We start from the raw sequence: 25,110 nt of genomic DNA, 5'->3' as shown, positions 1-25,110 counted from the left end.
TAAGTTTATAGTAACAATAACTTACATTGAATAAAGGTATTTTAGGAAAATTAAAATATAACTACATTTTTCAATTGGAAAGTGGACTATAATTTGGGACAGACGAAAAAGGAAAATAGGACTATCAAAGTGGGACGGAGGGAGTATAAAAAACGCCGCGTTTAAAGCCTCTCGTTTCGGTGCCTTTCCAGAGACCAAATGACAGTTCAGTGGTTCCTCCTCCGGTGGTTTTTAGGCTTTCAGTATTATGTACCGGAAAGCTAATAAAGTTGGGATCAAAATAGTTTCCACGTGATCACGCCTTTGAACCAAGATGAGGAGGGTATGGGTCTAAGCTTTCAATTTTGCATCTTCAAACGCTTCAACAAGAAAGCTGCAAGCTATTTTACATCCTCAAGTAATAGCAGCCAGTCTCGTAATCAGTCTGAAAAAGGTACTGTAATTGCATGCCTGATTTTGCAATTTCTTAGCTACTAACCATCCTTAATATAGTTTTAACTGTATTAAGCATGGTTCTAAAACTACTAAATTAGTAGTCTGGCCACCTTCGTTCACAGCTCTCTCAGAAAATGGATGTAATGTAGGATTGCCTTCATTGGCAATCAGCTAGCCGAAAATCAATCAACTCATTAAATGGAGAACAGGGACGATGTTGAAATTTTTGTTCACATTTTAAGAAACCTTGAGCAATACATGGGTGTTACTGACATATCATTGAATTTAAAATACATATAAATTACATTGAAGGATTTGATAAACAAATGTTTGAATGGATGAAAGTAAATCAACAGATTGGGAGAGGAGCACCATTCCATTCTTGGAGACATTCCAACAAAGGATCTACAATCTGCCCCTTGCTCATTGCTGTGAACACCTGGTCGAACACCTCACCAGGTGACTGAGCTTTCTCTCCAGTCAGCAGTCCTGTCCCCAACACTTCTCGAACGAACTTGTACAATGGGTAAGATCTGCACTCCCTTATCCGATTAGGGATTGCTGGATTTCCACTCTCCACAGCGCTTCTGGCACTCTCCACTTCTTTTGGTAGGACAGCCTTCAGTTCATCTTCAAATGCAGCAATCTTTTGGAAGATGGAGGTGTTGACGTTCTTCTCCTGATCACCATTCTTCAACGCATGATCCACGAGCACTTGCCTTAACTTTTGCATTAATGGATAGGTAGCGCTGCAAGGGTCATCCACATAGGCAAAGGCGTATTCGCGGTCCACCACTCTGAGCAAATCCTTCTCACAAAACCGTGAAGGATGCAGTTCTCCATTAGCACCCATTGTCAGAGTTCGCTTTGCCACTTGGCTGACAATATTCTTAACAGCATTTTTCAAGTTTTCTTCCAAAAACCTCAAATCGATTGCTTGACAAAGTGCCACCAAATAAGTGGATGACATAAGCTTCAAGATATCAATGGCTTCTGCCGTTTTTCTTGAAGAGATTAATCCCAAGGAGTTGACGTCTTGGTTGTGTTGCTCGGCACTCTGGACATGGTTGGTCACTGGATTGCCCAAATACTGGAGTTCAGAACAGTATGCAGCCATAGCAATCTCAGCTCCCTTGAATCCATAGTCCAAACTTGGATTCCTTCCTCCAGAGAGATTGGACGGCAACCCATTGTTGTAGTAATCATTAACAAGCTCGGAAAATTGAGCAAACATCAGTTTGCCAATAGATGCAATGGCCAGTCGAGCGTTGTCCATGCTCACTCCAATAGGGGTACCCTGGAAGTTGCCACCATGTAAGGCCTTGTTCCTGGACACATCAATGAGAGGGTTATCATTAACTGAATTGATCTCCCTCTCAATCATTTTTGTTGCTGCACGAATAACTTCGATTTGTGGACCCAGCCACTGCGGAGACGTCCTGAGAGCGTATCGGTCCTGCTTTGGCTTTTGCAGGGGATCCAACTCATGCAACTTTTGAGCAGCCTTGACGTAAGAGCTTCCATCCAAGATATGCTCCATGATAGCCGCGGCCTCAATTTGGCCCGGATGATGCTTCAACTTATGCGTCAAATGATCGGTGAACTCAGGCTTGCCATTCATCACTTCAGCAAAGATTGCTGACAGCACTACAGATAAGACAGCAAGCACGTTAGCCTCAAATAGAACAATAGAGGCCAAGCCAGAACCAACTGCTGTTCCGTTAACAAGAGCAAGGCCTTCTTTAGGCTGCAGCAGGAAAAAGCCACCGCTGAGGCCAGCAAGGCGAAATGCTTCTTCGGCATTGAAAGCTTCTCCGTTGGGCCCAACGGCCTTGGAGTTGGGGCGGCCGGTTAGTAAACCGGCAATGTAGGACAAGGGGACAAGATCACCAGAGGCAGTGATTGTACCGCGAAGAGGCAAGCATGGGGTGATGTTGTGGTTAAGGAAAGTGGTGATGGCTTCCAAGATTTCGAATCTGATCCCGGAATAACCTTGAAGAAGGGTGTTGATTCTTACAAGCATCGCTGCCCTTGTTGCTGAGTGTGGCAGCATGTGGCAAGTTTCCGTGCCGTTTCCGAAGATTCCCGCGTTCAGAAATCTGTCAATTTACACAATAATCCATGCATATGTCAGGATCATTCTCCTTTCTATTCCCCTGCACCCGACTCTACAGATTCGTTCGTTTTGACAAAAGTATTCCATTTGTTTCCGATGGATGAACGGGCAACCATAGACTATAGTAAATAGATAAAATAGGGACAAGTGAAAAGGTAAAATATTGTAGTAGCCTTTGTTAATTTCATCAATTTTGCTTTTGAATTTTTTTTTTTGGGGCTTCCAATATGCCTCCTAATACATACATAATCTTCCACTTCTCCACTTTTTCTTTATCTTTTTTTTTTCTTTTTCCAAAGACAGAAATGTCGGTGGAGCCAAAAATCAAAATATCAAGATTAGATAATGACAATTCCTCATAGTGATATGGGTGCTCATCTTTAGTATATGTTCTTCGTTTTGAGTGCACGCATGCACTGGTTGTAAGTTGGCATCATTTTGATAGAGATGAACCTAACGTCCCTTAATTGTACTAGAAGAGGCAACGAATTTTGCTTTTCAGAAATATCTGCGTGTAAGAGTTCTGTGATCCCCATAGTTTTATTACCAAACAAGGTCAAATGAATTGGAGCAGGCGAAAATACGCATGCAGGAGAATTGTTTTCTCCCTTGCTCTGCTTTAATTATATTGATTTCGGAACACAAAAAATCCTTTATTTAAAAAAAAAAAAATCATTCGTAAAATTCTAGTTTAAACCTTGCTTTGACTATCTCAGTTCGGATTGTTTGTTCTGGAGTATTTTTAGAAAAAAAATATTGTGACAACTTTATTAGAAAGGAAAGAGTGCAAATGAAATATAAAGGTGGTTGATAGTCTTCTTTTTTTTTTTTTTTTTTTTTTGGGGGAAATAGTGGAGTTTTTCAGAAACAAATTCAAACAGGTAGTTTATCATCCAGGTTAAATGCATGAGCCCGATCCCAGCACAGTAAAATTGTGGCCACCATTAACGCAAAAAACAAAAAAGAACTTGAAAGTGGTAAAAATGCAGAGGCAAAATTTAAGGATGAAGCTAAAGCTAATTTACCTAATAAGCTCCTTCTGAAGGGCACCGCCTTGATTGGTCCGCCTGTGTGAAGTGGCACCAAACCCAGTGGTAACTCCGTAACTATCAGTGCCTTTGTTCATACTCTCCATCACCCAGTCGCTGCTTGCCTTCACCCCAGCCCTTGCGTCCTCCGCCAGCTCCACCTTCACACCCTGATCACCTTTGGCGGCAATCGCGGCCACCTGAGCAACGGTCAAGCTCTCACCGCCGAGCTTTACCACCGGCTTCCTAAACTCAGCTACCATGCGCTTCACTTCGTCCAAATGACTTCCCATCAGTGACTCAGCTGCCACTCCCCAGTTCAGAGGATCTGATTTCAAGCAAAACTCCGAGACTTTCACGCCTTCGTCATGACCATTTTCCATCTTGCAGCTTTCTCTGCTCAGGATTGATGCCACCGAAACAGAAAAATGGCTAGACGTGCTAGATAGGTCACCACGAAACTAATCGCTAGGTATTCAAGGAAGAGTATCGACTTAATTCATGTAAAGCAAGTGATAAAAGGAACTGAAGCAGTAGCAGTGGTGACTACTAACTAGTAATGCTATACTACTACTTTGTATTGCGAGAGGAACAACTGCTAATGCTGGTGGGCAGGAAGTTCCTGGGCTATAGTTGCGAAAGGTCTCCGAAATATATAGATGCAGGAATTGGTAGGTGAGACTTGAGAGCACAAGGGAGAGAAAGAGTAAGGGCGGGGGACGGTGGCAGTCGTTGCTAAGCAGGCTTGGTTGAATATGAATCAGGACCATTGATCGGTCATAAATTGGACGGTTGGTAGGGGTATACGTGGGAATGGCATGGTACATGGGCTTTTCACTGATTTGTGGTTGGTGGCCCGGTGAAAAGATTTGACAATTTTCAGATACCTTCCTTGAGCTTTCTGGCAGTTTCCCTGAAATAGTCATTACACCTACCCATCTTTTGATTTTATTCTCTTTCACATGATATACTTAATTCATGCAGTTATAAAATAGGGAAAATTTCAGAAACCTCCTGAGGAGGCGAGGCGAGGTTTCTAATAATTTTATTGAGCTCCCTTAAAATTTGAAAAATTTTACTTACCTTATTTGATTTGATAGTTTTAATAATAAAATCTTAAAATAATATTGACTTGATCAAATTTTTAAATGAATATCCAAAAATACCCTTGTGTAATGGATTTTAATTTATTTTTCTATATAATTATAAGATTATCTAATATAATTTAAGAAAAATGTGTTAAATTTTTTATGTCCATGCCTACTATTTTATGAACAGCTATAATAATAATTTTATCACTATGATATGATACTTTTGATAGTATTTTATTATGGATAGTATTTTATAAGATAGAAAAGAAAATGTTGAAATAGTTTATTTAGAAATTGTGAAATTTTTGAATAGTGGAATGGCCATTTCTTTTTGATTTATCATTAATTTTAATACCAAAAGTTTTTGAAATTTTTGGGCCATTTCTAGAATTTCTTTTTGGGCCATTTGAAATTTTTGAATGTTGGACATGATGGTTGAGAAATGAATTGGCATCTAGCAAATATGATTTGGTCTTAGATCTATTATAATTTAATATGACATGTTTTATGTGTTATACCACCTTTTTTTTGTAATGCATGTTTGTACTTTAGACGACAGTAGCTAAAAATTATTTTTTGTTTTAAATTTGTTTCAGCAACGAAGGGATGGAATTTATAAAGGCAGAAGCAAGAAGGGATAGCTAAAAATTGCTTGACATTTTATAGGTTTAACCATATTGTTTATATATTCTCATAATTATTTATTTATTTTTTCGTAACATTCTTGATTGCCGTGCATAGAACGTGTCTTTAGACTAGTCAGTATTACTTAGGGCATCCACAACGCAGGCGTAATGGTCCCCCATTACACCGCTCCATGACACGACTCCAATGGAGATTACACGCATCATGGATATGATGCGTGTAATCCATTAGAAGGTGGGACCCAGACTAAATGTAAAATAATTCTAGCCACCAACGGTTACATCCAATTTTAGCTTCAATATTATTTGTATTTTATTTGATTTAAATTATGTAATATTATGTTATGGAGTTCAACTAATTACATTCCGAATTATTAATTAAGTATGGATTATTATGATATCTTCGCATTTGAGGTATCAAATATTTGTTTAATTTCCTGCATAATTATTTTTGAAAAATTAACAATATATTATTTTTGAAAGATAGAAAAAGATATATTATTCAAACTTAAAAATTAATAATATCATTTTTAGAAAATAAAAAAATTCAAAATGTAAAAAAATTAGTGAAAGTTAGTACCTTATTTTTTAAAAATAACAAAATTATTTTTAAAAATTACTTTATTTATTTATGGGATATGAGTTATGCATTATTAAAATAAATATTTGATTTAATTGTGGACCCATGCTATTACACCTTGTGGAGTGTAATCCATTGTGAGTGAAAGTGTAATAAAAAAGGAGAAAGTGAAATGCTGACGTGGCATGTGAATTACACTTCACAAGGTGTAATAGCATTATTGTAGATGTCCTTAGGAGCAGGGAGTGGGGCTGCGCACAAATGCAGTTGCAATTATGTGCATGATTGAACGGAAGTTCAAAAAAGACCGTACGATCGCGAGTGCCCTTGGTTCAAGTGTCAGGCACCTTGGACTCGGGTGGCTGCTCTAATTTGTGGATAGTTTTTTTTAAAAAAAAAAAACATTTTTCCACACGTCTTTAGGAAATTACGACCAATTATTAGGAATGATAAAGACGGAAAATTAGGCCAGAAAATCTAATTAGATAGTAAGTTATTTGGGTCTGTTTGGAAAATTAGGCCAGAAAATCTAATTAGATACTGTCTGAAGTCATGTTCCTAAAATTGATTTTAGATATTGCGCAGATAAAAAAAATTATTTCTTTTCAATGGTATTGTAGTTGCGGTTCAATCATTTCAGGAAATTCAATTAGATAATCCAGTGGTAGTTGGTGAGATGCTGCGGGGAACGAGTTCAGACTCAATCTCTGCTCCGCGGTCAAAGAGGATGACGTGTATAATCATCGTTAGTAATAGTATACCAAACGAGTTCCTTAAAGTTAGGAATCACTATACCTGGCAATTGGGCGGGTTGGGCGGATTTTGGGCAGGTTAATGTTGGGTTTTCATTTAAATGGGTTACATCCAACCCGCCCAACTTTAGAGTGGGTTAATTTTGGGTTGGGTCATATTGGGTCATCTCAAACCCATGACCCAAATATGACCCAATATATTAATTAATAGATTTTGATACATAAACTCTCTCAAATACATTTTTACATACAAAAAAAAATAAAAATTCACACACATAAACACATTTTCACATAGATACACATAATTTTACACACTAAAACACTCATAGACACAAAAATATACTCACTTCTTAATCTATTTTGAAATATGTTATTTTTACACATACAAACACATTACAATACACACTAATATACTTTCACAAATACACACACATACTAACTATTTAAACTACTTGGATGAACTCTCTATTTTTTATACAAGTAAGGATTTTCAAACTGGGTATAGCCTTGGTCCAAACTAAGAGATATTTTAAAACTCAAATTCTTATTTATTATTGCATGGGACACATGTCAATCAACTAAATAATGTAACGAGTGTAACGGAAAAAATTATAACAAAGAATCTCTTGTCAAATAATTAGCTTTCAATAAACCATATCTTTATAATTTCAACATTTAGCATAAAAATCTTTAGTGAAAGGATTAACAAAAATTTGGCTATTACTTCAATATTTAATCGCTCCATAAACGAATTTTTACAACACTTGTCTCAGAAATGTTTATTGATATATATTTGCCATAGGGACGACTCTCGGTCAACTAGTCATAGGCTGATGATTCTTGCTCTACAATAGCAGAGGTCAAATTACGTTTAAATGATAATTGCTAACCCCTTTACTAAACCATCAAAAAGTCCAACCAAAATACAGGGAACTTACTCAAAAAATTAACACTTTTTTTTTTTGCCCCGGGTTTTTTTGGGGGGGGGGGTGGTGGTAACACTTTTGTACACAAGAATGTCTTTTTCCATGTGTCAACAGGATGGGTTATACTTGCACAAAAAACATACAAAGAGGGAAAAGTTGGGTAATGGGTGCCCAACACAAATACCCAAACCGCCCAAAATATATATGGGTTTTTATTACCCAACCCAAAATTTACCCAATACCCAACTTACCCAACCCAACCTCTTAAATTAGTGGGTGGGTTGGGTGGGTTGTTGGGTTTTGGGTATAATTGCCAGCTCTAGGAATCACCAATAGGCTATAAAGGACGTAACGTACTTAATACGGTGGCTGTTTTTGAAATTTCCCTCCATGTTTCTGTTTTTTTTTTTTTTTTTTTTTTGAGTAAGGTTGGAAGACGTTACTAAGGAACAAACATACAAAGGTTAGTTGACAGTTGACGCTTTGACAGCATAGGATTCTGGGATTCACATCGCAGCAGCAAGAGAACTTCTCAAATTATCTGTCTCATCACCTAAAATCAACATAACAGGCACCATTTGACAATTCCTACACAAAATTTCTTTAATTTTTTATTCATCCTAATATGATTTTTGGTAATGAATTAGCAAGTAAAAGAAAAAAAAGGGGGGTGGGTTTTCTTTTTCTTTTCTTTTTTTTAGTTAATTTCTATATATGTTTGTTAAGTGTATTTGAGATGTATTTTAAAATGTGTTATCTCCATCTATTTCATTAGCTAACGACGGAGTTACAGAGATGGAGATAAAGAGAGAGTTGGTGGATGATGTTGATCATTGCATGTAGACTTCACCGGCTGTATCATTTTCTTGCTTTCAATAAATCCTGCGGAAGAGCTGGCTTCAATTCTTATCATCATCATCATCATCATCATCATCATCATCATCATCATCATCATCATCATCATCCCTCTCTCTCTCTTAAAGTGGCAAACTCTACCAAATAAATACCTATCCCTTTCACAGAACGAACGAGCTGCATAGTGATTAGTGACGGTGGTGGTGGTTAATCTCCCGGCCCATTCATTTCTAAGTGCTCATCATCATCACGTTCACGTACTAGCTGGTCGTAAACACAAAAGGATCCATAATTTAATTTTTGCACAGTAAATTGCTGATCACTGTCATTATTTGCCTCATTAAGAAGATCTAGGAAACAGTAATCTCTCTGACAAGACAAACATAGAGCAATAATAATAGTAGTATGTGTGAGTAACTTCTATTCCAATCCCCTCCTCCGGCCGGCCCCCTGTATCAAAATCTTCAGTCAGTAGATAAATTATACTAGTAGTGCTTCCTCAACCCCCGAATCTGCGCTTTGATACCTTTAAGAAAAGGAGAGGGTGACATTTACCCGTGCTCTGTATCGGAACTGCAGCAAGCGCGCAACAACCATTTCCTTGGATTTAACTTAGTAGTGCTAGTATTAAATTAATTTAAGTTTTCTTTTTTTTTTTTAATCCATTATCGCGTTTACACTTACTCATACTCTAACATATACTAGAAGGGTAAGATCACGAAAAATCGACTGAAACTAAATCATCATTGGACCATACGAGCGCAAGAAATATCCATATAAATTTAAGAAAAGTTACGTTAAGTGGTAACTTTTGATGAAGAATAATATTTGAAATCTTGACCTTTTACTCACAAAGACATGTGGTGATCAACTAAATTAGAATTAGTTGGTTGTACCATTTGTTTAAGTTTTCATTAGGCCTAAAGTGGAACACAACTTATTCATCCGAGTCAATTAGGTGAGAGGAATCTATTAGTGTAGATTATTTATATATTAATCACTTTATTTATTTAAAATAAAAAGAGAGAAGGTGCTTCGTTGGTGTGATGGGGTTGCAATGTACTTAGCTCATGACCGATTCACATGTGAAACGAAAAAAGAAGAGTTGGTATGTAAAACGAAATTCACGAGCAAAGTTGTAGTACTCAGTAGTAAGTATCGTAGGGAAAAGAGTGAAAGTTGCCGAGACGGGCAACTAACATGGTATTGTTGTCAAATACTCCAGTGGAATGAGACTTCGGTGACATCAGATATGGCCAAGGTGGGGGTGCCTGTGAAGTAGCTGTAGTAGGAAACAGACAAAAGAAGTCTCCTCTCCTTCCATCTCTCAGCAAAAGAAATTGTGAATTGCTTTATTTATGACTCTGTCGCCTTGTTGGCTCTCAAAATTTCCAAACAACCTTTTGCTTTTGGAGGCCCCATCCCTAACTCTAAGCAATTGTTTACCTGGTCCTCTCGGCTAAAATTGTGATGCACCAGCGTCCACACTGCCACTGCCATCCACCACTCCGATCCAGTAGTTCAAGAAAGGATGTTGAGGACATCCTGGTCGTCTTCTTTTAAGGGTCAATTCAGGTCATAAATGGCACCTTTTGTACCAGACAGAGACATTCTTAGTTATTGTGTGGATCAAAGTCTAGATGCGCAGAAGCCGGGCGGAGCAACCCATACTAAAGCCACAGGATGAAGCATAAGGTGCAGATTTGACTGCAAATCAGGTTCAAACCTCTGCACCTGTAATAAAATCAAAGATGTGATGTGTTACAGCGCACCCTTTTGGTTTGGAGGTGAAAATCATCCCAAAGCGTGCTGTAGTGCACCTTTTTAATCTAGAGGTGAAAATCGCTCCGTCTAGCTGCACTTGACCCGTAGATAAATAAGTAGAGTAGGAGTAGAAGTAATCTAGAATTCGACGATTGACCAAAAAAAAAATGGTCTGGATGCACAAAAGCCAGGCATTTAGATGTAGTTAGCTTGAACAATCTTCCATTCTAAACGTAAATGAATCAATTGGAATTACCAGCTTCATGTACTATCAATTCCCCTAGTAATCAATTCTTACTCGGCGATGTATGTATCACAAACAAAATATTTGGTCGGGAACAAGTAGATACTTCGAAGGATCAGAATCGGGAAATGGAAGATGGTTTAATCTAGAGACTAGAGGTGGCAATATGGATAAATGGTTCATAATTGGTTTTGACTTAATGGATGGTGGATGAAATTTATCCAATCCATTTAAATCCATTTAATAAATGGATCTAAATGGATGGATCTAAATGGATTATATAAAATCCAATTATCCATTTATAATCCATTTATATATTTTGGTTACTTTTTTTTTTTTTTTGTATTACCAAGTAACTATACTCATTCCTGATCCTACCAAGTAAGAATTTCATGAAAATACTAAAGTATTTCCATGTAACTGTCATCTTATATGATCCAAGACAAAGAGGACAATCAAATGAACAATATTGCTGGTTGAACGATGTAATGTACAAGACTTATGCAGCAAGAGCCATTGTCCTTGAAGATTTCCGTGCAAGCTCTAGCTTGAACAGCATCCAATCTCTTCCAAGAAGATCCCTCATCTTTGATATTGATTGTCTCTCCTTTAGGAGGAACAGATGAAGGAGTACCTTCATCAATGGCCTCGACTGCCTTCCTACTCACAATGCGGTATATTTGTGTCAGGACTTCAGCAAATGCATTTTCCACTTTGGTTGCTTCCAGTGCAGATGTCTCCATGAAAAAAGAGGCTCTTCCTCTCTGCTAAAGCTTTACCATCCTCAGTTGAAACTGCTACAAGATGTCGAAGATCATATTTGTTTCCAATGAGCATAACTACAACATTAGGGTCAGTATGATCTCTCAATTCCCTCAAACTACCTCTCAACATTCTCAAAGGTAGAACGTCTAGTGACATCATACACGAGTAAAGCACCAACAGCTCCTCTGTAGTAAGCACTGGTAATGGCATGGTACCTGCAGCGGGCAAAGGAAGCATATGAATGCAGAAGTTAAATGCTTTACAATTTATGTATGCAATTCCAACTACTTGTCATAATTCAGAAATGCATTACAGCTCAAGTACTTGATTTCAGCTGTAGTGCATATGAGCTAAATACTCCTTTAACTTCGGCATTAAAAAGAGTTCACAAAAATTAGATTTAAACACAAAAGTTTGCAAGAAATAAGAACAAACAGAAAAAGTGATTAGAGGATGCTATAAAGAAATGCTAATATGATTAAAATTTCTTGGTAGAGATATGGTCTAAACAAAAGTGCAGAGAAAGTATGCATGCTAAAAAATTACACACAACATGGCCTAGGAAGCATATGATGCTGCCACTGAGAAGTTTGTAGTGCTATAGATCATAACCTTCCCAAAACACAGCTCCTCTTTTAGTCCAGCAAGGGCAGTGAATACTAGTCCCTAAGGAGTGAAAGAAGACACGAACAAAGGGCCCCATCAAGAAGCTGCAAAACTAGAAACCATACCAAATAAGCAACAGCTAGGAGTCTACAATCCCATCCAATCATCCATGAAGGCACTCTAATAAAATACTTAATTGCTTCATAAATAAATAACCATATTACCTTTGAGCAATCCAATAAGTCACATGACTAGATTTCCTCTTCGTAAACCTCCCTATTGGAGCCAAGAAGTTTTGTAACTAATGGAGCAAAATCTGTAATTAATGCAGCTTCTTCCTCGGCATTTTCTTGTGAAACTATATTAATATCATAAAACAGCAAATACGTCATTTCTAAATAAAGAAAAATAATAATTTAACTACCGTAAATATTATGTGCAGTAAAAGAAATTTTTAACAAAATAAAGAATATATAAAATACTTACATTTTTCACCATATAACCAATCTTTAGTGCATATTAAAGCTTCTACATTCTCTGGCAAGATGGTACTACGATATTTGTTGATAATCCGACCGCCAACGCTGAAAGCGGACTCTGAAGCCACTGTAGTAATAGGAATACTCAAAATGTCTTGTGCCATCAATGAAATCACTGGATATCGATTTCTATTTTCTTTCCAAAATTGAAGAACATCCAAATCTTCTTTTGCTGGAATCTGTTGATGAAACTCGCTCAACATTGTGCTCTTCTTCTCCTTCCATTTGAACAAGTACCTAATATTCATTGCACCAAAGAATAGAAAAAAAATTCAGATCTCATTAAGTGCAAAATGACAGCAAAAAAATACTAGTTAGAGGAAAGGATTAAGATAACATTAAGCATTTAGAAGTCCAGAAATCCCAAGCTTGCAATTTATCATGCATTACTTACTCTAAAAACTAAATTTTGATCAGTTTGCCAGATTTCGATGCATGCAATCATATGTCATGTCTTCTAATTAATGTTAGACATAGCAACTCTACCTAAATTTCCTAATGTCCTCATCACAGTAATGAATTCAACTAGGAATAAGGACCTGGGAATTAGTTGTCTGCTATAACATGAATCATTCTAGAGAAAAATATTGTACAGAATCTCATTCCAGGTATCAGTGACTCCAGGGATTCTCTCGTTGAAGTATCCATTTTATCTTGTAGTGCCAATTGACAAGTCCCTTCCCAACTTAGTTGGGATTTCTGAACCACAAATTCTGTGGTGCCAGGTTTGCACTCTAATCCTCCACAAGGAATCGTTGGGAAAAAGTAATGGGTTTGCTTCAAAGCCAACCGAATCTCACTCGTTTTAGCATTACAACCAAAAGACCTACAACTCCTAGTCGTCACAGCAGCTAGCTACATGCAAATGAAATGCGATAACCCCAATAATTCAAGTTAATTAGCCAGCCCAAAAGCTTTGATTTAACAAATATTGATTGGAAACTCAACAACCTAGAACCAGAAACAGAGACAAACCCGTTCCCTCCTAATTATCAAACAATTTAAGCGCAAACGGAAAACAAAGACGAAGATATTAGCAAGAAAAGGATGAAGATTTACCCCCGATCACTTGCCCGCAAAATTCATCCTCACTCGATCTGGGATCCTGGGTTGGGTAAAATTTTAGGAGGATGCAGACAGAGAGGATGGATTTAGTTAAGTAGTGATTAGAACAGAGGGGAATGGGAGGCGATGGCGGTGGCGGTGGCCGTGAAGGAGGGAACGAAACCGGTGAAAACGAGGGAGCACGGGGACAGCATTTTCACACCTCAACGTTCAATTTTAGGATAGCTCCTTTTTTAGTCATTTGCTGTCCATTTCTTTTATTTGATTTTTAAGTAAATGGATATATGTGGTTTTTGTGGATAATCCATATAAATCCATTTAATTTAATGGTTTTACTTTGATCATCCATTTAAAACCAATATTATAAATGGATAATCCAAATCCATTTAATTATGGTTTATATGGATGGATAAATGGATTTCAATCCAAATTGCCACCTCTAGTTTAATCTTTTCACAGCCAAAATAACAACTATAGAAGGTGGCAAAACATAGACGGACTAAAATCACTTCGATTAGATTAGATGCTTTCCAAGTTTGTTGCTTCTTAGACCACTCATAACATGGAAGTTTGGTAGTGGTTAACCCCTGCAATAATCATTCTGGCCATCTGCTGTTTTCTTGAGAACTCCTATGTTGCCAGGAGGATTGCATTTTGAACTTCCTTTTCAGTCGTCCATGAGATGCACTTTTCAGGCATTAATTTATAGAAACCATCCATGGCGTGCTTATTGACTAATTAGTAAATTTTAACTCTCTCAACATATTGGATGTTGAAGCAGATACACACATATTTACCACCAACCCAAAAAAAGAACAAAATAATTACAGAAGAATGATACACATGAGAACATACAAGATTAGTACCACTATATCCAGGAAATGAAACTATTACTTCTCCGGAGGTGGGATTTGAGCTGCAATTGGAGGCGCTGGAGGCCCATAATACCGGGGAGGCCTACCAGCAGCCTCTCCTCGGCCGCTTGCCCTACCAAGTAGATAGCAGGCGATGGCAGCTATCAAGAACAGCAGAATCAGAGGCAAAGAGATCACTATCACGTAACCCATCTTTTGCTCCGGATTCCTCCTAGCTGAAATTGTGCTACAACTATTCTTTTTTTGTCCTGTCCTGCATCGGTTAAAGTCACCAAACGAAGGCGATTTAGCCCTCCAAAGTGCGCAATTACGCTAATTCCCCATACGCTTCCCCAATTAAAGTTCAAGCACACCAAAAAGACCGTAACTATTGAACTAAAACTCAAAAGCACAAAAGGAAAAGACCGAAAGGGAGAGCAGTACAAGGACAAATAGAATAATACTAGATAGATACCCAGCTGAAATTCAAGAACGTACGTACCTTCTCTCTCTCTATCTCTCTCTCTCTCTGTGGCTGCGCCAACACAGCCAGACACCTCAAAAAGATTGACGACCTCCCTTCTACTCAGAATTCAGCGCCCGCGGGAAAGATAAAAATGATAAGGTGAGAAATTCGTTAGCGCAAGGGTCAATATGTCCAGGGCCCTAAATCGGGCAACACGTAGATGAGATGGATGGCTAATTTGTAAGGAAAATGATTTCATAAAAAGCAAAATATAAGAATATGTACAAGAAGCTAAAAAGGAGTGATTTCATAAAAAGCAAAATAGTACTACTATATAAGAATAAGAACTACTAGCAGGCAGTGTTGTCGGTAGTTGCAAATTATTTTGACGGCTGCAATTGTTTTTGTTGAAAGAAAACGTTGGCAGGTCATGGCCGTGGCAGATGACGAAACGCATAAATCCAAGTTTGCCTCTCGCGACGGTGGGAGGAGAACGGGCAACTTGATGTCGCGGTTGCAATAATAAATGTGTTTTGAGTTCCCTAGTGGAGTAGTTTTTGTTTTTGGCTTAAGAATAATAGGTAACCCAAGCTTTTCAAGAAAACTAACCCCTAGAAATGCCTCCTCTTCTGACATCACTTTGTCATGTTATTCCACAAAGAAGTGCCGCTGTCTAATTCATCAAAACTTTTGTTTTCTGTAGGCCAGTCCCCCAGTTGGCCACCAGGAGATGAAGGACTTGTGTTTGGACTCCAAAGCCCTCCAACCCATTTTTGATGTCCTAATTCATAATCCTATTGCCAACTGTAATTCATTCTAACAAATTAAGTTACACAACTATCATTGTGAAGCATTTTAGCACAATCCTGGCCCGACTCAATCCTTGGACGATTACAAGTTGGGCCAGTGCTTGCCTTAAATACTGAAGCATTTTAGCCCATGCCCGGCCCAATCCTTGATCCACCCACCATTCCCTACGTGTAGCACAGGTGTGTATACCCCAAACCAAGCTGGAGAGAACGAACAGTGCACCCTTCAACCAACCTTGACGCGAGTTGAAATGAAACACATTCGAACTCTCGAGCTGTTCGAGCTTCAACAAGCCTGTCTCCCTAAATACTGCTCGATTTGTGGAAAGGATGCTGAGTTCAAAATATTTACATCTTCTGAATTGTTAAAAAATATATATAAAACTAACACATCCGCCTCTCCGGAAAAAAAAAAAAAGAAAAAAGAAAAACAACGCAGGCTCAGGCTACAAGTCTAAAAAAGACTAATCTATTTTTACATTTTTCCCGATTTGTCATTTCCTGTGCCTCGTGCTGGTGGGTGGGAACTGCATTTGCAACAATTATCTCTCACCTTTTTCTCTACCCTTCTTTCATTGCTGCAATAACGCATTTAACACACTTTATCCTATGTATACATTGACTTGCAAGAAAAACCGAAGCAGCATCATCAAAGATACAAATGCACATGGAGGGAGGAGGGAGCGCAAGAAAAAGTTCACAGCAACCAAGGACCACTCATGTTTAAGGATAGAGGCATTTCGAATTGAGCAACCTAAATATCATACACCAAGTTGCCATGAACTGAAAACAAGGGCTATAAACCATAATATAAGGATGATGACACCTTGCGTGAACCAGATCCACCATCCTGGGATCCAATTGGCTTATTTGATAAGTGACGTTTGTACCGTTTGAGAACTGATGCCAAATTTTCTTTCCCTTTAGGGAAAGCAACATCACCAGCTGCAGTCCCTGTTCGTCCCTTCCGACAAGAGATGGCAACTTCAATATCCTTTATTATGTCCAAAAGTGATGCTGCAGTCGTGCATTTCCCCCTGCTCTGTTTTGCAGGTGGGGGCAAGCTTCCATTCGAAATTGGTGGACTTGATTTCTGCTGCCATCCAGCTGGGAGTTGAAGGCAAAAGCAGGGAGTCATTGGCGTACGAGGCCTAAAAAATGCCAGAACAACAATCCCCTGTTGCAAATAGAATGCATCACAATCACTTTATCAGCTGATGATTAGATGCAACCAAGTAAAAAGAACTTCTAGGGAAAATCAGGTCACCAAATAAATGACAAGCAACGAGTTTCCAGCAAAATAGTACAAGGGAAGGGCCGGAGAGAATGACAAGAAAAATTTTAGTAACTGCTACAAGTTCTTCAAGCAAATAGCAAGATTAGTTTTTATCAACAAGCTATTTATAGCATTTGCAAAGTAAACTGCAAAAGACAGAGATCCATAGAAGCAGAGAAAAATGTGCTCTCTCTCTCTCTCTCTCTCTCACACACACACACACAATTCATACCTGGAGGCGATTCAGTACGTAAGTATATTTTCCCCAAAGCTCTGGCCTGCTTTCCATAAGCAACAGCTCAAATATCCGATGAATGCACCATACGCCAAAACTAATTATCAGATCTACCTTATAAACACAATCCTCTCCACAGTGTGGAACTGATGTTACTGAGAACTTGGTATAATCTGTGTCATCACTTTTAACTGCAGAACCAGACTTCCTATCAGAGTAAAATTGAGCTTCACCAACATTACTTGGCCAATTCATCGGCACGGTCTCAGCTTCATACAGGAATTTTTCCCTTGCAGCTACACGGTCAATAAGATCCTCATCAGCCCCACCATTCTGTCTAAACAACCAATCAGATCCTTCCAGTTTCAGAAGTTTCACGACACTATGTCTGAAGGACTGAAGAAGCCTTGCTTCAAAATCAATTGCAGAGGCAGACTCTTGAGCATATGAACCTTTCACCTGTTCACCTTCAGCATGAGTTCTATCAGCCACACCAAACTGTTCATAAGGCTGTCTAGACCAAAGAGACCCAGTGCTTGATCTTGAGCTGAATTGTAAAGAAAAAGGCTCTCTACAAACTTTTGAGGGAGAACGTCCATGAAATCCTGGAGGAGCTTCTGTCCGTGACGAAACAGTCAAAGAGGTTCTATCATAGGTTGACCCAACTGACTGCGCATTTACCATTGAATTATCCCATTTACCACTCTTATCTGATAATGTAGACTCTTGATAGGGTACTCGAAAACCAGATATATCGGGCAAGCTGTAAAATTTCTTCAAATTGATTGAACTATTTGGGTTTTCAGTAGGTTTTGGGGAAGTAACGTCGTACATTGATCTCTCTGACTGCAAAAAATTATTCCTAGAAACAGAGACGTTGTGAAAACCAGGCGGCCTTGAGATACTCATCCCATTCTGGGGTCTCTTTCCTACAGGACGAGCAAATGACTCTCTGAAAGATGACGACATAGAGGACGTGGATATTGGTGCTGGTGACTCCATTTGACCATTCAATATCCCGGAACCTGTTTCCTTTGCTATCCAATTGAGATAAGAGGCAAGCTCATGCCCATGAACAGTAACCGGCTGTTGGTCATAGCCATCTGAGGATGCAGGAATATGCATGCTAGAATATCGCCTTTCACCAGAGTCATGAGTGTTGCGACTGGAGTTCCGCACATATGCACCTAAAAGTTGCACAGGCGATGACAACAAGGGAGAGGAACCCCTCTGAACCCCAAAGGAAGGCTCAATCAGACTTTGCCCCATCTGCTGTCTTGGAGAGTTATATAAACTTGAACTGATCAAAGAATCAGATCCCTGTCCACTCAAAGATGGAAAACATCCAGTAAAATCAGCCCTACTGCTGTCCGACTTGACAGATGCTGATGAAGACTTTGCATCTAACTTGAGATCTAACCCCAGTAACAGATCCAGTTTCTTAGCCTTTGCTTCTTTTGTGGCTTGTCCATGTAAATCAAACATTTGTCCCCAGAACTCATCAAGAGCAGCAGCAAATTGGCGCCTTGCTGCACGGCCTAGACCTCCTAATCTCGAGAGACTACCTGTGCCACTTCCAACATCATCGCTTTTTCCACTGAGACTTCTAAATGATCCTGAACCCTCAGATGTCAATGACTGGTTCATCTCGGGAACCTCTTTGGTTGGTTCTTCAAGCTCCCAAGATTCTCCATCATCCTTCACAGTCTGTATGTCCCTCTCTACTTGCAGTGTCTTTTCCGCCAGGTCTGTTGTATCAGTTTTCAAGGCCTGAGAATTCTGTGACTGACCATCAGAAATATCACCATGTATAGGTGCATCCAAATTCCTGTCAAGCACAATTGGAGATGCCTCCTGAGAACAGCCGGGACTTGGAATTGTAACTTCAGATTTATTCTCCTCAATAGTTGTCAAAGGAAGGACATTCTCAGAATCAAAAATTGTCTCTGGCAAACTGAGATTACGACTCGAACCCAAGGATTTCTCGAAAGTCACTGGTGGTTCTTGCTTGCCTGTAGGCTTATCTATCTGATATTTCGGTACAAGGACATCATTTTGCTCTCCTTCTGTACCGGACTCTAGCACAGTAGGATGCATATCCAAGTCCAATGCCTGAGCATCTGTTCTGGAGGTGGCTGATTTCAATGGAGTGGCTGCTAACCAAAGCATCAGAAAGAAGGAGACAGAAGCAGCAAGAAGAAGAGTAACATAAGCAACTGGCACACTACTCCCGATATTCCACCTCAAGTTACTCACCCAATCACTATCACCGAATACTAGCTCTATAAAAAATATAATCTTAAGACCAAGCATACCAATAAATGTGATCAGAGCTAAAAATTCCTCCCGTTGAGAAATTTTATGGATACCCATTAATTGTCTGGAGGAGGCTACTCGGAAGAGAGGGATAACAGAAGATGGAAGCATAAGAGAGACCACAACCTGTGTGAATATCAGCAATTGGTATATACCTTCAGCTCCTGAATTCCACACACAGTAAAGGGCTGGAATGATTGCAATAATTCTGATTGTGGCATGATGAAGCCATCCAGGAATATCCATTTTAAAAAGTTCGCGCACAACAACTTGTCCAGAAAGATTCCAGGTCAATGCAGTCACTTGACTCAAAAGGAACATTAACATTATCAAACAAAATGATGCAATTGAACTCCTAAATGCCTGCATCAATAGTAAGCCAAACTTTAAATGTAGTCCCAGTATTGACATGCATAATGCGTGTTATTAATAAATGAAACTGAGGAGATGAGAGAATCAACCTGATCCAACAGGGACAGTGCATCCTGAAAAGTAAGCAACAAAAGACCGGTACTATAGAACACATTTGCAGCTGAGTTCATAAGCACGTAATTGACCAGGAAAATGCCACTGAAAATGCAAAAAATGGCAAAAAAGTGGTCATGATACAAGGTTTCCTTGGGAACATTGTTTGGCCCCTGATCCAGCTGCAAGGATGGTAAAACATAACAATAAGCAGATACACAAAACATTTCCAAAAAAGAAAAGACCACCGGATGATGGCCATGCATCACAGAGTGCATATGCACGTATTATCTCTCTCTCACACACACGCATGCAGAGAGAGAGAGAGAGAGAGAGAGGGAGGGAGTGGAGAGGAAGAGGGAGAGGAGACCTGCACAACTGAAGAATGCAGGTAAAAGTTGTGAGGCATAATGCTTGCTCCAAGAAGACTCATCAAAGCAAAGGCGCTTTCCCCACTTAACCTTGTCACTGTCCCACCCAAGGGGAGTGGACTTGCCGGTTGACTAACCAATACTCCAAAAATATATGACACTAAGACAAATATTGAGATGCATATGGATAGATATTTTGCTCTGCTGTTTTCCTGGGAATCATAGAAACAAGAATGACAATACTCAGAATAAGATGGACGATAAGAATGATATACTGAAAACACACAGGCAACAAGACCTACAAGGACTGTAGCAAGAAGTGGAAATAAGGCAGCATTAAGAGCAGTCAGAAAGACACCCGTGAAAAGGTCAATTCCGAACAGAACATTAAGCCCATGTGCAGTTCCCAAAACCTGCAATAAAAATAGAAACTGTTATGAATACGAAATGGTCAAAGCCACAGTTTCTAAATAAGTCATGAAATCTTAAAAATTACCATCATTAGGTCCAATGCAATAATTGAGATCTCAGCTTGAACTCCTAATAGCATACAGGTGATTTTGTCATATTCCTCACTGCAAATCTTGGAACACCAAAGAAGCCTCGTCAATCAGTCAGTCAAAGGAGGAATGGGATGATTCAAAAGAAATGTATAGGATATAATAATGATATCATAAAACTTTTAACGGAGGTCGAGAAATAGGGAGCTATGGCGAAAAACACAGAGAGGTGAATATGTGAAATACACTCTTGGCTAGTCTAATAGGCTAATATATATCTCAATCGGCAGGGCTCCATATAACTTTGGGCTGTAAGCATTGTGCTTATTTCGTTGACTGAACAAGGAAACCGGATCAACGACCTTCACAAAACCAAGTGAGTCTAAAGAAGGGAATACAACTTCTGAAGACCTTGCATGACAAAAGTTCATGGTTGGATGAGAATGGTATACATTAACAGATACTAAAAGGTTTTCCTAGTGTAACATTCAAAAAGTTTACTGCCCCAACTACAAGATGTAAAGGGTCATTCAGATGGTGCAATCACTATAGACAAGCAACAAAACCATAACTTAGGTCCTGCAGTGGACACAACAGTATCAACTTCTAGTACAAAAAAGTTCCCATGAGACAAAATATAACAGGAAAGAAGATAAGAACATGTATATGCGAGTCACCAGTACCATATCCATAAATTGGGAATTAGACTGCAAAAAGGATCAGTAAGTACCTGGGCGAGATCTCTACCAGTAACCACCGCTATACGAGCTGATAGGTATTGACAAAGAATGGCAGCAAAATTGAAAATAAGTACTGGAAACACCAAATCAACCCCAAAGTGTGCGCCACCCTCCACAGCTGCAGCCCACTTTCCAGGATCAACATAGCTGATTGCAATAAAAACTACTGGTACAACAGCTGGAAATAGCCGCTGAAGAGTGCTAGGCTGACGGTTGTCCGTCAAAGTGTCAAATTCCATCTTTTTTTTTCCTCCAAAAGAGTTCATTACACAAGATTCTGATTGTTAATTGCGCATCGAGATAGCTGGAGAAGCAACAGATTCTATTAAAGTACTATTTACATAGCCAGTCTTCACAAAAGTAATCTGAGGAGATGCCAATCAACCCCAGCAGTCATGCAGAATAGCACAAGCAACTTGTATGATCAATGTTACTAACTTGGCTCAGACAGAAAAAAAAACCTAATTCCTTCATCATCACTCCAGACTATGAAGAACAAACACAAATCTGACAGCCATGAATTTTAAAAAGAATCTGGCATAACACCTGTAAACTTGATCAAGCCAATAGGAACAACCAGTCAGATTACAACTGATGAACCAAAAAATTTGACTTTGAAGCTAGTAGCACTCACAACCCTTCCCAATTAAATTGATTTCATACACTTCATTTTCTTTGAAGAAAATTCTCTACCAGATCAGAGATGGTTGTGTCCCCCGAAACTCCGGCTAACCAGTTAGATCCACCGTGAAATTAAATACCACCGTTTGAAATCTGGCATGCTGCAAAAAGACTTTTGTCCAAAATGCCCTCCTTGCCAAAACTCCTGACGTAAACCTGATAAAGTAGAATGCATTAAATAGCAACCCTGATCCATGACGCAGATAATTTTCCATCTTGCATGTCAAAAGAAGGTCAAAATGATCGACACCCTAAAAACTGGGTTTACCATAAACATTGATACCTAGCATAGTTGAAAATTACAGATAACTGTGTGAAATTAATCCATCTCAAGTACCACAACTTTCCAATTCCTTGCATAAATTGGCAATGACATTCAAAACCCAGAAGAAAAAATTCCATAAGATTACATGAGAAGAGGCCATTAAAGTAAAAGAGATAATTTGCAAAACTTAAACAAAAAGACTACAGACAAAAGAACACAGCTTTTGGTGTTTGTAGATAAAAGGGTATGCGCATATAATATAGTAATAATCAGTGCGCTGAGTTAGAAACATTCGCCTAATGAATTTCAAGTCATGCATGAAATGCGAGAGCAACAATTTGAAAAAAAAAAAAAAAAAAAAAAGCAAATCAATTCATTTTTTCTTCGACAAAAAAAAACATAAATTTAATTAATCTAATACTGCAAGTGCCTACAAGATTCCATTCAACAAAAACAAGCCCGCAATAAAAGCACCAAAAACAGCAAGCAGGTCTTAAAAGCACAATCAAAATTAAAGCAACCACCAATTGCAGAATCAAAACCCTAATCCTCGAGGCGCAACATTCAATCCCCAACAAACATTTGGAAAATCATTAATTAGACGTAAATTGATACTTACTGCTATGGATCTGAAATCTAGATAGTAAAGAAAATGAACCATTTGACGTATCTCCCAGTAATTAATCCAACAAGACAGAGCAGAAATTAGACACACGTATGCACAGGCGTATATGGATATGTCTACGCAATTACGTATGGGTGTCAGAAACTGATTTGACAAGTGGCAAAGATGTAGTACATGACTTTTTAGGGTTTTGTAAATCTTTTACCTTCTCATCCTCCTCCTCCACCTGGTAAGCCTTTTTCTCTCTTTCTCTTGCCCTTTTTCTCTCTATCTCTCTCCTCCTCTGTTTCACAGCAAAGATCAGAGGCTTTCAACAGGCCACGCGTTGATTAAATTTTACTACAGGAAAGTGAGCTACATGCATCTAGATACAACACTACAAATAAATATAGATATATGTATATATATATATACACACACATATATATTTGTGGGTAATACTTATAGATTATTATTATTATTATGGGTATCCAAACTCGGTGAGTGTGTGCACATCCATGTTATTAGTAGCTGTTAATTTGTGTGTGTGAGTGTGTGTGCAGAGAGAGTGAGAGAGAGTCTGCCAGCATATGTTTTTTAAGTACTGGTGGACGCTATCTTGGAAAGAGAGTAAAAGGGAGAAAAATGAAAACAAAAAATAAAGAAAGAAAATTTCCTGGGGTTTTTTTTTTTTTTTTTTTGAGAACAGAAAAATAAAGGTAACTTTATTTGAACCGAAAGCTACAGTAAAGAGACGTGAAGCAGTATATTAAAAAGAAAGTGCCCTCTCTGTCCCCCATCTGGATCTAATTTCGGGTGCCGGGAAATATGGGGGTTAGGCTGTGTTTGTTATAGAGGTCGAAATGCCCTTTTCTCATTTACGGTTTGGGTTGAGAGAATGGGGAGAAAATAAATAAATAAATAAATTCCCTTATTCAGGAGATGGAAATACAGGTAAGAAGATAACGTTGAGGATTTCCCCTGTTTGTGAGCTTCAAATGGAAAACAAAAGGATAAAATCTCAACAAAACTGTCTCTCCTAAAGTGGAAAGAAAAATGAAAGTGAATATTAAAAGGATTTAAATTACCATAATTATCCATTATAATATACCCGTATGACTTCAAAATGTCTTCCCTTTCTAACTCATCAAGCTTGCAATTCTTTTCTTTTCTTTCCTAAACTCCCAAACTAGTCCTTAAACGCTATGTAATCTTTAAGAGTTTAAAATTTGGGAAACTTTATAATGCGATTAAGTTTTATACTGTTAACTAATAGTATAAGTGACATCTAGATGGCTATTTTATAGGAACTTCTTAATTTTTTTTTTTAATGATCGTTGCATCAAACGTCTTAAGAGTTATGTTTGCTAAGATTTTATGTGGTGTAGTTATGATTAATCTTTCCTACACTGATAAGATATACACTATCAGCGTTGGATGAATGATAACTATGCAAAATTTGAATTTAAAATTCAACTTTTACACGCATGTCATGAATCAAACGGTGACAGTGTATATAAGATTTATTCATGCAGTTATTATCACTCCTTTTTGCTCTCGGCAAGTTGAAACTTTCTTTACTATTTTTTTTGTAGTAGGTTTTTTATTTCTATTTTGGATGGCTTGCCTAAAAAAAATTGTATACCAAATATGCATTCAGTCCACATTTCAGCAGTATCCATCATTGGATTTAGGAATTAAGAGGGAATTATATTAATTATTACATAGCAAAAAAGAAGGCAAAATGGAGTAATATAAATGCATTATGTTTTCCTACACATAAATGGGAAGAAACAAAAATACCAGCCATACGTTAATGGAAAAGAACGATGGACCAAATAGAAATTCATTAAATGTATTTATTTCCTTTCAATTAATTAAGTCCATATTTAGATAAATTTTAAAGCTTCAAATAAAAAAGTTAACCACTATATTCCTTTTCTTTATTTTTACTTCAAAAGAAAGTATCCTCGCGCTCATTTCTTTTGTGAATAGGAATTCCAGTGTGCAAACTCTACAAAATCAAAACATGGACCCATTTGATAGAATTGAAGTTTAAAATTTGAATTCTAAAATATGAAAATTAAGTGCTGAATTGAAATATCATACAAATATTAT

At 38.2% G+C, this 25,110-nt stretch overlaps 2 protein-coding genes and 2 long non-coding RNA genes across 6 annotated transcripts; all 4 read right to left on the bottom strand.

Annotated features, from left to right (window-relative positions):
- Positions 1-648: 648 nt before the first annotated feature.
- Positions 649-4,330, bottom strand: LOC113695918 (phenylalanine ammonia-lyase). The gene is made up of 2 exons (XM_027215125.2): positions 3,577-4,330; positions 649-2,534 (listed from the first exon to the last, which is right to left on the bottom strand). The coding sequence occupies exons 1-2, from the start codon at positions 3,960-3,962 to the stop codon at positions 785-787; spliced, it is 2,136 nt and encodes a 711-aa protein (XP_027070926.1). The 5' UTR covers positions 3,963-4,330; the 3' UTR covers positions 649-784.
- A 6,692-nt stretch (positions 4,331-11,022) lies between these two features.
- LOC140009300 (uncharacterized) lies at positions 11,023-12,508 on the bottom strand. Its single transcript, XR_011816719.1, has 4 exons — positions 12,293-12,508; positions 12,031-12,164; positions 11,813-11,918; positions 11,023-11,415 (listed from the first exon to the last, which is right to left on the bottom strand). It is a non-coding gene; the product is annotated as an uncharacterized lncRNA (long non-coding RNA).
- A 1,604-nt stretch (positions 12,509-14,112) lies between these two features.
- LOC140009301 (uncharacterized) lies at positions 14,113-15,007 on the bottom strand. Its single transcript, XR_011816720.1, has 2 exons — positions 14,767-15,007; positions 14,113-14,538 (listed from the first exon to the last, which is right to left on the bottom strand). It is a non-coding gene; the product is annotated as an uncharacterized lncRNA (long non-coding RNA).
- Positions 15,008-16,071: 1,064 nt separating this feature from the next.
- On the bottom strand, positions 16,072-23,608 carry LOC113695947 (ethylene-insensitive protein 2.2). Of its 3 annotated transcripts, none has more exons than XM_027215185.2 (9): positions 23,219-23,608; positions 22,136-22,279; positions 21,433-21,746; positions 20,699-20,785; positions 20,505-20,615; positions 20,202-20,414; positions 19,828-20,013; positions 17,048-19,729; positions 16,072-16,716 (listed from the first exon to the last, which is right to left on the bottom strand). In XM_027215185.2, the coding sequence occupies exons 3-9, from the start codon at positions 21,706-21,708 to the stop codon at positions 16,336-16,338; spliced, it is 3,936 nt and encodes a 1,311-aa protein (XP_027070986.1). In that variant the 5' UTR covers positions 21,709-21,746; positions 22,136-22,279; positions 23,219-23,608; the 3' UTR covers positions 16,072-16,335. The 3 variants fall into 3 exon arrangements, with proteins under 3 accessions (XP_027070986.1, XP_027070987.1, XP_071910537.1); XM_027215186.2 differs by having other exon boundaries at positions 21,989-22,279; positions 23,219-23,551; XM_072054436.1 differs by lacking the exon at positions 23,219-23,608 and adding an exon at positions 23,008-23,147.
- Between the last annotated feature and the right edge of the window lie 1,502 nt (positions 23,609-25,110).

This window comes from Coffea arabica, chromosome 6e (assembly GCF_036785885.1).
Source record: "Coffea arabica cultivar ET-39 chromosome 6e, Coffea Arabica ET-39 HiFi, whole genome shotgun sequence".
Classification (NCBI taxonomy): domain Eukaryota; kingdom Viridiplantae; phylum Streptophyta; class Magnoliopsida; order Gentianales; family Rubiaceae; genus Coffea; species Coffea arabica.
Note: the sequence above shows the minus strand (reverse complement) of the source record. Positions and strands in the feature narration are given on the sequence as shown.